Below are 16,537 nucleotides of genomic sequence, written 5' to 3'. Positions count from 1 at the left end.
ATTTGTGTTCATTCATACCCTTAAGTATTAAGTATATAATAATATTGTTTTGTGTTTTAGTTTGTGTTTTCTCCCATTTTTATTTCATTTTTTCTTATTTTACAATTTAAATAATTGCAAATCGGTTGGACACATTTATCTGCTAACAACTATTACAAAACTTGACTGACTCACCAATTTGGGTTCAAGTCAAAGCATTTATCAATAACATCAAGTTAGGATAATAACCTGAACATATCGTTCATAAAGTAGAAAACAGAAAGTACCCAGCAGCTATAATTCTAGATTTAGCGGATGTATTTGACAATTTCGACACGCTGGATCGCTTTACAAAATTAGGTAGACTTACCCTCTTAATTACCTTATTCAAATCATACGATCCTTTTTACAAGATCTAATTTCCGGGTAAGAATCATTGACATTTACAGAACTCGACGACAATTCTTGCGAGCCTGCAACAAGGAGATAATAAGTCCTGTACTCTTCAATTTCTACTCTATGGACAGACCTAAAGCTAGTACAGTGATTCCCAAAGTGGTCTATATCGACCCCTAGGGGTCTATGACAACCTGCAAGGGGTCTACCTCAGCGAAAAAAAATTTGGGGGTCCATGAAATGAAAATGGGGGTCCACGATAGTGGATCTCAACACATACACTGATAGAACTTACATCATACTATCTTATAATATCAAAACATATTCAGCGCTGTTACCAATCTCCTAACGAAAAAAAGAAACAGACTGGACATCATTAGCCGAGGAGATTTAAGATTAACCCTTACAAAATTGACGCCAAATGTTGATAATTTATTATTAAAGCATCAGGTTCATCCTTCTCACTAAAAATATTGACTTATTGCTTATGTTATTTTATTTATAGTTTATTTTATGTTTATTTAATGTTACGTACATTTTACATAACAGATACAAAATTTTATTTTGAGTAGTTTTAATTTAAATTCAATTAATAAATGTATAAATTAACATGTGTTTTTACACTAAACTTCACTACAGTTAGAAATTTACAGGAAATCAATATCAGGTAAGTAGGGGGTCTACCCAACACGGAAAAACATGGCAAGGGGTCTACGACACAAAAAAGTTTGGGGAACTCTGAGCTAGTATAACAATCTTAGCTACTACACAATAACATTAACAAAAATCGACAACACAGACATTAACAAAAAGTTCACCTTAAACACAATTTATAAAATAGAACTTCTCTTTAACAATCACTGATATTCACTTTAAAAAATCACGTTAATAAAGAGATATCACTAACGATTTAAAGATGGCCACCGGTAGGTAACTGGCCTAACAGATCAGCTGGTAAATTAAAGTTAACGAAGCAGAGTGATCAACCTTTATTTTTTTAGTTAAAAATCATTCTTTTCCTGAAATTGTTTTTTGGAATTGATTTGAAAATCTTTTTTATGTATTCTTTAATCTTTTCTTTTTAATCGACCATAAGTTTCTAATTAAAATTCTTAATATTCTCCAAATTGTTTTTTATGCCTTTTTGATGCATTCTTTGAGCTTTACTTTTGAATCAAGTTTTAACGAAATAGGGATAAGATTTACAGAGTTTGCAATAAAAGCTAAAGAGGGAGCCATATATAAATGAGGCTAGCTCCTCTAACGTTGCAAATAAAGGTTTGAACCCCCCCCCCCTCCAAAGGCACAACCGCATGAAATTCCGAATCGAATGACACCTCATTCATGAAAATTGGATCGCGCGTTTAGGCGTTACGTTGTTTACAAAATAGGTAACAAGAAGAAGAAGAACAAGAACAATGTTTGGAATGCCATTTTAGCTCATTTTTAGCACTTTTTTCGAAATATTTTTAATCTACGTAGTACATAATTTAATGTTAATTGAATAGTATTTTTATTAGTTATCTTAGTCTAATCTCACGCTACTTCAATCACAACACAAATGCATTTTCGCCATCATTTTATTGGCTAATCAATTTAATCAACTGATAGTATCATCATACATACCCAACTTGTTTTTTAAATGTTTGTAATTAGTTGGTGCGCTTAAGCATTTTGTTTGTATCTTTCTAACTCCTCGCTGATTTACAGCAATAAATCTTACAACGTTAGAATTTACAGTTTCCAGCAGCAGTATTTCATCTGTCAGATTAACGCGTTCATCCGTGAAAGTAAATCTGTTTTCGTTTTATTTTTCTTGAAATTTCTTTATATACTAATCTATTCATGCATTGTGTAGTATTTTTTAATTTTTACAGCGGGAAAGGTAGTTAAATAATTATTTTTGTTTTATTAGAAATCTAAAGAAGTTGTAAAATGCGCTAAATTTATTTTTCGAGTTTAGGGTACAACAAACTATGTATACAATCTACGACACTTTTTCCAAAAATTTGATGTGAAGGAAAAATTAAAAACAACTAATTAGTTAGTACGCGAAGAATTAATTTCTAAAAAGTCTTATACAGGGTGTCCCAAGCGATATGGATAACGACTTTTTCTCGGAAACTAAGATAGCTAGAAAAAAACTAAAAAATACGTGTCCTCTTACTTTTTTGTTAGAAATCCAAATTTAATTTGTAAATTTTTTTCGGTGCTTCCAGAAGCGAGATACAGGCACCAACTTCATTTTTTTCAAATGGGGAGGTGGGGTTTTTATTTCAGAAATAGATTCCTCTATTTTTTTTAAGAAAAATTTACTCGAACGCTTTTTTACTGTGAGCGATATTTTACAAGTTATGAATGAAAACATGATTCTTATAAGAAATTTCAAAATGATAATATTTTAACGGTTTTTTGATTGAATAAGAAGAAAAATACTATTTTATTATAAATTTTACTCCTCATTAATATTACAGATCATGCTCGAAATGGCCTCCACCATTAGAGATGCATAGACATGCTCTTTCCTGCCAATTATCCCTTACTGCCAAAGAAATAGATTCGAATTTAACCGAGTTACAGGCATCTATTATTCTCTGTTTTAGTTCATCTAAAGATGGTATAACATCATCAGGCATGTAAAGAGATATCTCGATAGGAAATTTGATGGCGTGTTATATCGACACGAGGGGCGATTCAGTAGCCTGTAACTCGGTTAAAGCCAAATCTATTTCTTTGGCAGTAAGGGACAATTGGCAGAAAAGAGCATGTCTATGCATTTCTAATGGTGGAGGCCAGTTCGAGCATGATCTGTAATTATTATTAATATTTTAGTTTCCGAGGAAAAGTCGTTATCCATATAGCTTGGGACACCCTGTATATCGTTTTTCTAGGCTCCTTTCATTCTCTCACTCTACTAAGAGAAGTTTAGTAATCGTAGCAATTTTAGATTTTGAATTTTCTACGGATATATTCGTTTTGAGGTCCCCTGAATCTAAAAAAGGTGGGACTTTACAAATTAGACTCTGGGTGTAAGTGTGTGTGTGTGTGTGTGTATTCACCTGGAGTTCAAAAACGAAAAGTCGAAGGATGTAGTTTGATTAATACGATGTATGTAGCTTAGGTTCCATTAATGGATAACTCTGAGAAGTTTTGGTCAAAAATTAGTCAGCTACACTTTAGAGGTACACTTTACTGAATCTATTCTATCAGTTTTTTAGAAGCGTCTAAATATGGCTCTCGGATTTTCATTAAAACTTAAGATCTATAACATTTATTAGAAAAAAATTTCCGAGAGCAAAATTCGATTTTCAATTTAACTTTGAGAACTTCGTGGAGATGGGACACTTTAAAAGTGTCTTTATTGTATTGGCTAACTGTATAATATTATTAATAACTATATATGAGATTGAATTCCCATATTTAAATAAAGTCGGCTTACCAAATACCCGTAACCGAATAATTTTTATGTAAAATTTATTTAGTGAATACGAAAATATAAATCAACTTGTACTTGAATATTTTGCTCAAAAGTTTGATTAAAGGTTTTTCTCACAGAAGAAATGGTTAGATTCCTTTTAAGCATTTAGTGATCTAGACTAACATAAGAACTTAACTGTTTGGAATGCAACATAGTCAAGAATCAACTGGATGTAGAAATGCAGTGAAGGGAGGCCTTCGTCAAGAGAGAGGTTCTTCAAAGAGAAGGCAGATGGATATCCCGACAATAATTACTTCTTAATGATTATTAACTCGGTAATAACATTGAAATACAAATAAGGAACTAAAAGTCGCATACAGATAAGAACTCGAGCACAGGAGTCATTGAGACGCCAAAACTACTTAAAAATAAGATTAATAAAAATTGTTAGTTCAAGGTTTGTGGATGTGTAGAAGAACTATAGAAGGTGATGACCTATCATGCGGCACTGAATTTAATTTAATTTTGTTTTATTGATGATAGTAACTAAAACCCGAAATCGAAAGTAGTAAAAACATGAGCTGTTGGCAGAAACCGAATGAAAATTAAAGTAAAATCATGGAAATCTGCTATTTGGTTGGCCATGGACTTAGATGCAGATTAATCCATTGTGAATGGCATTATTAAAGAAAAAGAAGATTCTTTATTAAACGGAGATAATAATATTTTTTGAAAATGTTGACTGAAAGAAACCTAATTATTTTGGGATTAAAATAACTTTCTTATATCTTTAAAATATAAAAGAAAACTCCAGAAGTTTAGGTTAATTTCCTTTTTTTACCTTCAAAAGAATTAGGAAAAGTGATTGGCTTGGTGAAAATGATCAAAGTTGGACGAGTAACAAAGTTTAAATGGATAAAAGTATTAAATGGGAAGGTTGAAAAAAAAGAGGGTGAGAGAAGAACTCGTACTTTACAGGAGTAAGCCTTCACTAAGCCTGGAAGATAAGTTTAACGAAGACATAATGTAAGGCTGTCACAGACATGTTACAGTTCCGCCTATTTGAAACACTTGTAGATAATAGTACTCACTCATAGCCTTTAGAAACAAACAGTCGTCGACTTATCTAGGTAACATTTTGTGCTAATCATATCGCCCATTTTTAGGTCAACAAAATTAGTTTGACATTGATTTTACTTATATTTCAGGCGCCACGGTAGCCGAGCGGTTAGAGGCGAGACCTGCAAAGCTAATATGCATTGTGGTACTGGGTTCGATTCCCGGTCTTAGGCCTTGGATTTTATTTAATAATTAATAAAAGAAATCTACAGTAAAGTATGTTTGCTAGTCGCCTCCGTCCACCGACACCTAATTTGGTAGTTGGACGTAAAGCCCGCCTGAAAAAATAGGCGATTACTTTACTTTTTTTTTGTTACTTATATTTCTGTAACTGCCACTACGAACTTACAGCCATCCAAGAAAGTTATTATGCCAACGGCACCCATAGAAATCATAAAGGCTCTCCGATGGCTTAGAGGTTAGAGGAGTGGACCTCGGAGTATTTGGACTGGGTGCTGGGTCTTAGCCTTGGAGTTTATTTAACCTGTAGTGTGTTCAGGAATAAGCGGCCTGAGTCTAGTGTGATAAATTGCGCAGGAAAGTGGGTGTAATTGTCCCCACGAAGGAAGATTCACTATTATAACAGCCTGGAGGTTTCTCTTCTATTTATGTTTAGAATATCAATTAATAAATTTAAATTTATAGGGTTCGACACCAATAGGTTAAATATTAAAAGGCTTAAAATAATCTGAAAAGCGGGACAACTTAGAAAGAAACTAAGCTCCTGAAACTAAACACAAGGTTTTTCAAGGAAAGGCAGAGGAATCAAAAGAAGCTCAGGTACTTAGTCGAGAATCCTTGTACTTAGCTTATGATGAAGCTTTCCATTCAGTACTACAGCTTAGTTAAGTTGGTCCTCGTGAGTTATAACCCCAATAGCGGCTCTAAGCATGCATCTTGCAAAATCTGTTGTAGCTAATAGAGCAAAAGGTGGCCAAGATAATCAAGCAGGCACTTTTAAAGAAATATGAGTCCAAACTAAAGGCAAGCCAAATTATGTTCTAGGAAAGCACTTGGCCGAAGTATAACTAACAAGAGTTTATACTCAGTTATCTGAGTTAGATTTAATCCTTTAGATTTACTGATAATAAAGAGAAGATTGAAATGTAAGTTGATTATATGAGGTGCAGGTAGTAGTTATGGAGTTCAAACCAGAGGACTGGAGCAGTATAGTTATCGCTAAGTACAAAGTGAAAATATCTTTAAACTTCATGCGGGTTCACTGTTGAATTTTATCGACAAATTTCTTTGTTTTCTTTGGCATTAATCAGATATTTTTCTAGCTATTTCTGTCTTTCAGCATATTAATATTACCAGGTTTCATGGTGGTGGCGAAACGAGTACGCTAATTATGTAAGTTCGTGGGTGAATTAGAGCTTGCTTGTTATGTATTCGTCAGAAACGTTCTTGCCTACACTGCAAAGAGGTTATGCTAGTCATCAAATAACATGTTTAAAATCAAATAAAACATAAATGAACAAATAATTTACCAAATTTTATTGTTTAGCATTTAGAATTAGTGAACAGATGTTTACCTTATTTGCTAAATAATACTTTTATGTTCACCTCGACCACGCTAAACTGTTCAGGAATGTTTAGCTAAGCCAATATCTGGTTTATTTATATTGATTTAATATTAGTAAATACCAAACATTAAAACAAATTTTACACTAACCACAATCCGGGTCTTATCGAATTTGCTTCAATATATAAATGCTCGATTATCTGCTAGAGCTGTAAGAATTTTCTGTATACAATGTATTGTTCTAATTTAAGCAACATTGGTGTTGTTTCTTCTGAAAAATTAGTTTCGTTAGCTCTTTAATGTGTTCTAAAGAGTTTTTAGGTAATTAAAAGAAAGTTATGAAGTTTGGAGACAATCGAAATAGGCATTATTTAAAAAAACGGAACTTAGTTATTGAATGTTCTTCAAACCCGTTTTTTTTTTAGACTTAGTACCATACAATTTACTGAAATGGGCCTACCAACTCATCTCTTAACCAGTTAAGCGATGAATTTAGTTTAAAAAAAAGGAAAACCCACAGTGTGCGGAATTAAAATCAGACATTGACGTGTATACACGTTGAACGCAGGGCACAACAACCAAAAATTTACAACGTCGTAATAGTCACTGCAAGCACTTACAATTTCTAGGGCTTGAGATTATAGAGCATTCTGTGCTCATTCAAAATCTTGCACCGCTTCACGTATGCATTGCTCTAGTTAACTAGAGTCGCAAGAGCTTTTACAAGGAAGAAAAGAGCCTTGAATGCTGTGCAAAATGAAATCATGCTCGTACTGAGGTCCTGAATCTCTATCTAAGGTAAAAACGGCATTGCACAAGGGTTGAGAGCTTCTATTTGGTGTGCGTAATTCCCAATCTCTAATGCGGAGACCAAACATGTACCAACCACTTATCATTTGGCTGGCTCCCACCAACCCCCTCTGTATAAAATACTTGGCAGTTCTATTGGTAAGGTAAAGGAATCATCCTGCCAAATAATATTCTTATTGTATTTTATTAAAATTTCAAATTTTTATAGTTAATGGCAATTATATATTTTTCACAACGAGTATACTCGTCGAACGCACCATAACAGAGATTTGGTTTGACGTGCCTACACGTCAAACGCGCATAACTGGTTAAGGTGCACTTTATGTAATTTTTCTAAATAAAAAAGTTTTAGACACCTGTGAAATCAAAGCGTAAACGATTTATTGAGACAATATTAGTCTAATTTTAAAATCTAAACAAAAGTATCAACAGAATCGGTCATCATGTGAAATTGGTGACTCACCCACCATCTTTGAAATCTCTCATCCTTGGACTAAATAATATTTTGATAATGGGTCCAGGATTCGCAGTGCTGTTGTCCATCATATCACCTTACCTTATTTTCTTACTGTTGGAACATTCTTCCAAACGCCAGAGATTGATTTTTTATGTCTTTATGGGAGTCAAACTCTACATCAGTTATAGAATTTGACTACTGCACAAAAAGCTGAGTCTAGAAATGCAGCGTTTGATGCAGATTAGTAGAAATGTAAATCAAATCTGATAAATCCAACCCCTGACGGTGCAGATAATCTAAGGGAATAAGGAATAAAATAGGTGATATGACGACAAAACGATTTACTGAAATCATCCCTGTTTTTTCCTCCACAGGAATCACTAAGATTGTAACAACAGTGATCAACATTACTTATCGATTAGACTGAATCGTAATACTCAAATTACTACCTCCTATATTTAGTAAGCATGTCACTGATTACCATACGATAACACAGTGAACATCAATATGCATACGATGGGAAATGGTTGTTGCTGGCTGAAGCTTGGGCTATCAATTTAGAAGAACAAGAAAGCAACTAGGTAATAAGAAACAGGTAACTGAAGCTTGGGCTATCAATTTAGTAGAACAAGAAAGCAACTAGGTAAGAAACAGGAAATATTGAAATTGGGCCAAATTTTCAAAAATGTGTTTTTAACGAATAGATATGGCTGGTTAAAGTTTTGAGTTTGGTAAAGAATGAACAACGAAGTACCATTTTTCAGGAAACATTTTCCACTTTTTCTGTTTTTTGAACCATTGTCGCTAAACATTGTATGTACATTATCTGAAAATTAAAAAAAAAAACTATTTTTGAATCATTTTTCTAGCAATAGTTCAAACTGCGTTAAAAATTCAGCGTTAGAAACATTTATAATTCAAGCAATGTAATAAGTTAAAGTTACTTCTTCTTTAATTTTATGAATACATCTTAATTTTTAAGCAACAATCTGAATGAACGCTTCTTTCAACAACTCTGTCCACAATTCTTTCATTCCTTAACCAATTGCAACACCTCATTAATAGAATTATTTGTCTTGCCTACCTAACATGCGTTTAAATCCGCTAATCCCAGAACAGGTGTTACTTTCTACCAAGTATTTGTTGTTGGCCAGTGACATTGTCAATTTGTTGTAGTAAGATCAACAGAATTCAGAAATTTTCCGAATTCATTAATAGTTATTTATTTGAACAAGTGTGGAAAGTAGTACTTTTCCTCACGCGAGGCAGGGTTTGCACGCACGAGCGAGCGAAGCGAGGCGAGTGCAAGTGCAAATTGCCGAGTGTGAGGAAAATACTTGACACTCGAGTTAAATATTATATTTTTTCTGCAACCATTAGATTTATTAACTAAAAAAATTAAAAATTTCATTTTTACAGTCTACAAAAAGTAATTTATTTATTATAAACATTTATTGTTATATTACAATTATTTACATTACTTACGTATTTACATTACTTATTACATTTTCTGCTGTTTCTTTTATTGATGGAGGAGTGTTTTCTAAACAGGAATCACTAGAATCCATTTTAAATTTCTATAAGGTAACACTATAACCTTTTTAACTGTTATAATTAAAAATATCTAATTATTTATTAAAGTATTATTTTTATTTCTATATTCCTTTCAATTTTTTTTTTATTTTTTAATATTCATTTTTTAATTATTTAGTTACGTTAAATAAGCTTATTAAAGTTTTACAGAAAATATTTATGTTAATAACAAAACTTCTTATATCAAGGAAGCACAATCAAGTTTTTCCACTCACTAGTGAGGAAAGTGACACTAATGGGAATTTTTCCCCACTAGTGTGGGAAGTTGGGCATTACACAGCTGATTTTAATTGAGTAATGAGAACTTCCCTACATGGTTGCAGAAAAATGTTATTTTCTACGCTGATACGCTAGCCAATTCTGTTATGCGTTTCCCTGGCAACCTAATATTATTTAGAATTTTGAGTATACACACCGCCTCAGTAGACAGCTTTGGTCATTATAGCTCCGATCTGGTGTAATGGGCAGATGTAAATACGCCAATTCTGTGTAGATGCTGTTGTAGACATGTCAGTAATATGAAACCTAAAAGGGATACAGATCGTGTGCTAGATTGGCTTTCTCCAGAGCACATTTATAAATTTTGTTAACTTTTTTATTCTGAAGTAAGGATTCAAAAATAAGGATAGGATTAAATATGGATTAAAACACTATATAATTGTATTTATAAAACGAAAATTATTCTTTTTTTACCCGAAACTTGGCCAGCGATCCTCGTACAAGTTTTGCTATATCTGGATTCAAAGACTGAGAACGTAAGTATATATTTTGAGGAATTCCTACTTCTTTTTTGTCTTTTAAAACCGAATCATTCTGGAATTCCTCTTAGAGTGGCCGACATATCGCTTCCAATCGACGCCGTAAATGATTCAAACGTCCGCAGATCTCCAGGTAAGGCACTGGACCACTTCAGTAGCTTAAAGGGTTAACGTGCGATGGAATTATGTGTACGGTATTGCCTTGACAATTTTTTCTATTTTTCATTTTATTTCAGAACATTGTGGGCCACAAAAAAATTACCTCGGGGGCAGCATGCCAGTTTGGCATCCCTGCACTAGACAAACCAAACTATCACTCTAGCCACTCAAATTCACTAAAGTTGAAAAACATCATGCGATCTCCAAGGATTTTGATGCTTTGATCCAGACTTCAATTTAAGATAAGGATATATTTTTAAAAATGAAGATTTCTAGTTTGGTTTTGAATAATTTTTCGCCGCTATACTTTAACAAAAATCTCTAAAAGTATAAGTGGAATTTATAGAAATAAAAAAGAAATGAGAAATTTAAAGTTAAATCCGGCTGTACACATTTATGGCTGGAGAATCGGATTTCTGAACTCTATCCAGAAATTAAAGGCTATGGAACAAAAGTTATTAAAATCTTCGCCAAAAACTTATTTAGTGGAGTGAGGATTTAGCGCAGTCATAACTCTGTTAAACTGAAAAGAAGCAGATTGCAAATAGTTGAATGCAGGGTTACTGCTCCCTAGAATAAAACCGTACATTCTTAGAACAACATAACTACAGCCTTCTCTCACTAAATTACTTTTTAACGTTGTTATGGACAATTTAATTCGAATTCGTTATTTCTCAATATTGCGTTAAGGTAGTAATTCTATTTTTTTTTTATTTATTACATAATAAAGTTATTTCATGTCCCAAAGGGTTTTATATAAAACAAAATCTTTCGTGTTGAGATTCTACTAAAATGTAGCAACTTAGCTTACTAATTTTTTTTTTATATATATATTTATTATAAGATACATTTTATTAGTATTTTTTTTCTCTAGGGAACGGCGAAGAAAGAGGGACTCTATGGTTCACAATATGCCTTGATTAAAGGAAAGCTACGATAAGTTTTCTTTAACACTATTTGGTACTAATGCAATGAAAAAGATTACAATTCACACACTGATATCAAGGGTATAATTGCAAAAGCAGCACTACAAAAATGGCAGACAGATTACAATAATGGTAATAAAGGTAGATTCTATAAAACTATGGCAGATCAGTTACCTAGACAACCATGGTTTAAGGGAACTGTCACTAATAAATGGGTTGTTACGACAATAAGCAGGCTGAGAGCGAACCACGCGGTGTGCGGATCGTATCTACACAGGATCAACAAAAGGTCCTCTCCTCTTTGCGTAGATTGCAATGAGGAGGAGGATTTCAAACATGTAATAATGATATGTCCACGTTATGTGGTAGAAAGGAAACGAATGTTTGACGATATATACAGGTATTTAGATGCACCATTTCGCTACGAAGACATTATATTCTCCACCAACATCTATGTGCTTAAATCTGTAGCATAGCTAGCAATGAAATATGAATGTATTTAAAAGCTATAGCCGAATTAGAATGAATGGTAGAAAATGCTTAGAGCAGGATTACGTGAATTTAATTTTGGTTAAGCTATAAGGATGGCAGGAGCACAGAGTGCTGCTCCATCCATTAGCAGTAGTTTATGTAAATAGCCGTATATAGTAGAGTGATGAATGTGTGAAGCGAATGTATTTATAGGTAAGAATGGAGAGTGAGTGATATTCTAGTGATACGCACCTAGACGATGCTGGCTGTATGGCGGAAGCCAATGCAAAAAAAAAATACAATTACTTGCTAATTTACTTACACAAAACTTTTGTCAGATATTTGTGTAATAGCGTTGCTGATGAACCGTACGGTTAGCAGTTGGCTAGAGGCTAGACTATCGGCTTCCACAACTTCTAGGGCGCTTCCAACGACATCTATGTGTGACGTCGTACCGCCAGGAAAATCTGTAAACAAATTATTAAAAGTGTTTTTTAAGTTATAGGAGTCTTTAATAAAGTTAAGCTGCAGAAAATAAGGGGGAAAAAAATCATTTCTTAATTAAAAATGTGGCGCATAATTTTTGATTTGGATCTATTTAAATTCTATAGTTTGGAATCAGGATATTTTATAACATCTATGCATATTACCAGGTCGCATGGTGACATCAATTCGAAATTTGATATATGAACTATCAGCGTTTAACTCATACACGCCCACATGGCGTGTGATCTGCATTTAAAAGAAAAATTGAGTACGGCGAAATTTGCGATCAATTGCAACTGGAATAAGTTGTTTAAAAACCCCAAAAATTTTCCAAAATAATAGCCAAACGAGTAATTGCCAATAAAGTTCTATGTTGGGAAAAACGTGCAAAAGTAGGATCACTATTGCCAGGGGTGGCCAACTTTTCTGTATATAAGATCTACTTTTTATCTCAAAAGTGTGTCGCGATCGACTTGTTGTCATAGGCGTAGTCTAAGGTGTGAAGAAGGGGTGTGAAATGCATACTATGTTTATACACTGTGTTTCAGTATAAGGTGCATTTCAGCGCGGTATGGGTAGATAAGTAAAATATATTATTTTTGAAATCACTTATTAAGTTTTCGAGATATAGGCTCATGAAGAAAATAAATTTCCAGACCCAACTTTTGATAGCAGCATTCCGTACATGCGGTACCTAAAAAATTCGATTATCCGACACTTTTTCAACATAGATTTTTACTAACTTAAAATGCAATTTAATTTTTTTATCAACTGCAATGTATAAGTTGTTGTACTATTTGTTCGTAAATATGAAAAAATTGTTATAAAAATGCACAGTATGGCTGATAATTTGATTTCAATATTTCACTTTCGCTTTTTTTTTTGGGCCATGGAAATTTATCATGACTTGCTTTTTGCTAATCTATCAATAGCTCGCGAGTACACCACGTACTGAAATATAGATATACGGCTTATCTACCTACGTAAACAACAACAACAATAATTATTTAAAGGGCCAAAAAACTCACATCCAGGGGAATCTTCTACAATCGCTTCAAAGTCCATGGTACACGGACTTGCACCCCAGACATTGCGAGCGATCAACCGGTCGGTGTACCCACCGTATTCCCAAATTAAAAAGTTGCTAACTGGGGAAACCTCGTTGAATACTTTAATTTTGGTAGTGCAGCAACAAGAGAAAGATAACATGGTGTCGCGTGCTAGAATGGGACAATTTCATAAACTGTATCCCATACTGCTATACGAGGTAGATTATATCCGTTACAGGACATTTTCTGAGGCACAACTAATCATGCAGGCCAGATCTGAATCGCTGTATCTTAACTACAGGTCTTTTGGTGCAGAGTCTAGGCAAGAGTGTACCCTGTGTAATCCTTCTGAGATTGAAGACACTTTCCACTTTATTGGGATATGCCCCATCCTGGCTCCTTATAGATTGCAATATCAGGGTGGGAAAAAGTTAGCACAGGAGGATGTCATTCTTTTTCTTAATGGGAAAAATTGGGCCTACTTATATAAATATTTAAAGGCTTATATAATATTGTATAGAAGACTGATTATGGAGGAATTTCTGTGAATTATTAACTTATTTTTTAGTTATATTTATAAATTATTTTGCTGTAACATACTGCCGATGTGTATTATTTTGTTGTATTTCGATGTAGCAACTGGCAGACGGATTATCTGATGTAAGTAAAGCACTATTATTATTATTATTATTACACGCCCTTTCTAATATTTAAATTTTTTAAATAGAAATTAAGAGCTAACAGTGGAATTGAACTAATATTTAAATAACTCGTATCATCGATTTGGAAATATATATACATATATACCTATATATTGAGTTTGAAGAGCATCGTAACCTTCCTAATTGGTTTTCTAAATGATTTATCCGTTTAAAAAATAAACAAATCACTAAAAACATGGTTTTGAAGTGAAAGCGCTGAATTGCGAGCAGTACAGAAAATGTAATAACTGATGATATTTCCATTGCAGACTGATGTAATCGCTGGTGTACCAGTCATTCGTTTAATTTACAATCTGCCCAATAAATTTCTATTTTTCAACTAAACAATTTTGTGGTTATATCTTGTACTCGCAATTTTTATTTTGTTACAAAATATACACATAAATACAGATCCTAAGTGACAATATATTTACATTGTACGAGAAGTTAGCCGTAAAGCCTACGTCATCACTACCAAGGAGGGTCTATTGTTGTACCCACTATTTTGAGCGCTCCCTGCAGTCCTGTCTGCTTAATTAGGGACTTGGCGAGAGGTTCCTGGTCTACCAGATGAATGTTTTTATTTTTTCGTCTTCGAAGAGCCGAATCTTCACCTAACAAGCTCTTGGTACTGACATAATATGAACTACTCAGTTTTCACTTCTTCCTGTCAGCACCTAAACATGCTAATGTTCCAAAATAGTCCCTCCAATGTCAGTTTTTTTACCATCCTCTGACTTAGAGCTCCCCCTCCAATTCTGACTAGTTCTTTGATGGCAATTTTGCAATGACAAAAAATTATTCAGGTTTTTGGGTGAACAGCGCGTAACCAATCCCGGAACCAATGACCTGCTGCATAATTTTCCTGCAAGAGGAAGGCCTTATTTTGGCCTTACTGGCGAGATAATTGTCGTCAGGATTTCTAAACAGTTCAGTACTTGTTTTGAGCTTCATAGAACCTAGCAGTTCCTAGCAAAGTCAAATCTAGGTTTAGCTCAAAACAACCTGAGACCCACTACATCTGTATTTGAGCTGTCAGTGTAAAGTCTTCTAAGCCTTCCTACCGAAAAGCTTTCATGCTGAATTCTAAAGAGCTGTTCTGTTGGAAGGAAGTCCCAAATACCAAGTCCCTCCATCTAAGGCCAAAATAAGGCCTTCCTCTTGCAGGAAAATTATGCAGCAGGTCATTGGTTCCGGGATTGGTTACGCGCTGTTCACCCAAAAACCTGAATAATTTTTTGTCATTGCAAAATTGCCATCAAAGAACTAGTCAGAATTGGAGGGGGAGCTCTAAGTCAGAGGATGGTAGCTTTGCTCTTCAACAGTCACGATAGAACTTTCTGTATCTATCATATTTGTCGAACATTATCTTCCTTTTCCAAATTCTGATACGTTTACAATCTTTCCCTAAAAACCTGAAAAGGAAACAGATCGCATTTTCTTCTTGAAGTTTTCATTCAATCCATTATTTCCCAGTTGAAGAGAACCATTGTAAAAAGGGCTGGAGTGACTCAACTGCACCCTAATCATTACTATTAAATGTATCCGTACATCCAACGAATTAAAAACAAAAATGGTTCGTCTATTAAAATTTAATATTCTATTACAATAGGATGAAAAATTAATGCCAGTTTCAGTCATTATAAACTTTATTATGCCGAGCTTTCGACCTAGGGACTAGGTCATCTTCAGGGCTAATTTACAATATACTGTTTTACATCATTAGAGGGTTGGTGTGTCTTCTGTTTCGTCTGTTCATGGACTCAATCCTGAAGATGACTTAGTCCCTAGGTCGAAAACTCGGCATAATAAAGTTTATAATGACTGAAACTGGCATTAATTTTTCATCCTATTGAAACTATGATTCAGTCACCAAAAATAATGAACAGTAATTGTATTACTGTCTGTGCAAATCGAATGTGCAAATTGCAACAGATTATTTACTGCATTCATAAATCACAATGGATGAAAAATTTAATTACATTGGTTGCTTAGTCTGTCCAAAACATGTTTCGAAAAAGAAAACATAATACCTACCAATTTTTCTGCACAAAATGCGTATCTTTTTTTTTCAGAAATACCATGTTGCATTACGTTGCACAATGAATAAGCGAAGTCTAAGGTTCAAGAACTATGATCGAAGGCTGGGGTCCATTGTCTCAGTCTCAGCGCAATGTACACTCAAGAGAGCCAAGTTTTTGAAAAGAGGGGTGAACTTGGGAATTCCCGGCAAAATGGACGCTTGTATCGGAGTAATCGCAATCATTTTGTACATAAAAGTTTCACTAAACATTCTTTTTCATTGAAATCACAAAAATAATTTATTTTTAGGAATCCAGGAATGCGTTAAACCCTTTCCCTAAGCTTAAGAGTTATTCCAGAAGGTAAAAGAAAAGTCAGTTCTTTTGAAATATTGTATTTTTAGTTGGTGAAGTGATAATGGTTTTAATAGAGAGTAAAAATTCAACGAGTATTTCAATGGAATCTCCCACATTCTTCACTGTTTACGCTGAAGGGAAAATAAATAATTGATGCCCAAAGTCTAGATTTAATCTTTCTTTAACGCCGCTTTTGGTGGGAAATTCACAAGTAATTTCCTAAAATATTTTCCATATATACTTCCTGAAAAATGAATTATTTAAATGCCTGCCATTCTTTGTATTGTAAGCAACTGGTTCACTGTAAAATTT

General features: G+C 33.8%; 1 protein-coding gene across 3 annotated transcripts in view; it reads right to left on the bottom strand.

Moving 5' to 3' along the window:
- LOC141456190 (chaoptin-like) overlaps positions 1-16,537 on the bottom strand; it is a 532,556-nt gene that overhangs the window by 262,661 nt on the left and 253,358 nt on the right. For all 3 annotated transcript variants that reach the window (XM_074131931.1, XM_074131933.1, XM_074131932.1), the window contains exon 4: positions 11,934-12,078. In XM_074131931.1, the coding sequence (XP_073988032.1) occupies positions 11,934-12,078 (145 nt within the window). The remainder of the gene's footprint in view (positions 1-11,933; positions 12,079-16,537) is intronic.

Source organism: Rhodnius prolixus, unplaced genomic scaffold (genome assembly GCF_049639745.1).
Source record: "Rhodnius prolixus isolate KJV_2025 unplaced genomic scaffold, Rpr scaffold_4, whole genome shotgun sequence".
NCBI classification, from domain to species: domain Eukaryota; kingdom Metazoa; phylum Arthropoda; class Insecta; order Hemiptera; family Reduviidae; genus Rhodnius; species Rhodnius prolixus.
The sequence above is the reverse complement of the archived record's forward strand: the minus strand, read 5'-3'. Positions and strand labels throughout refer to the sequence as shown.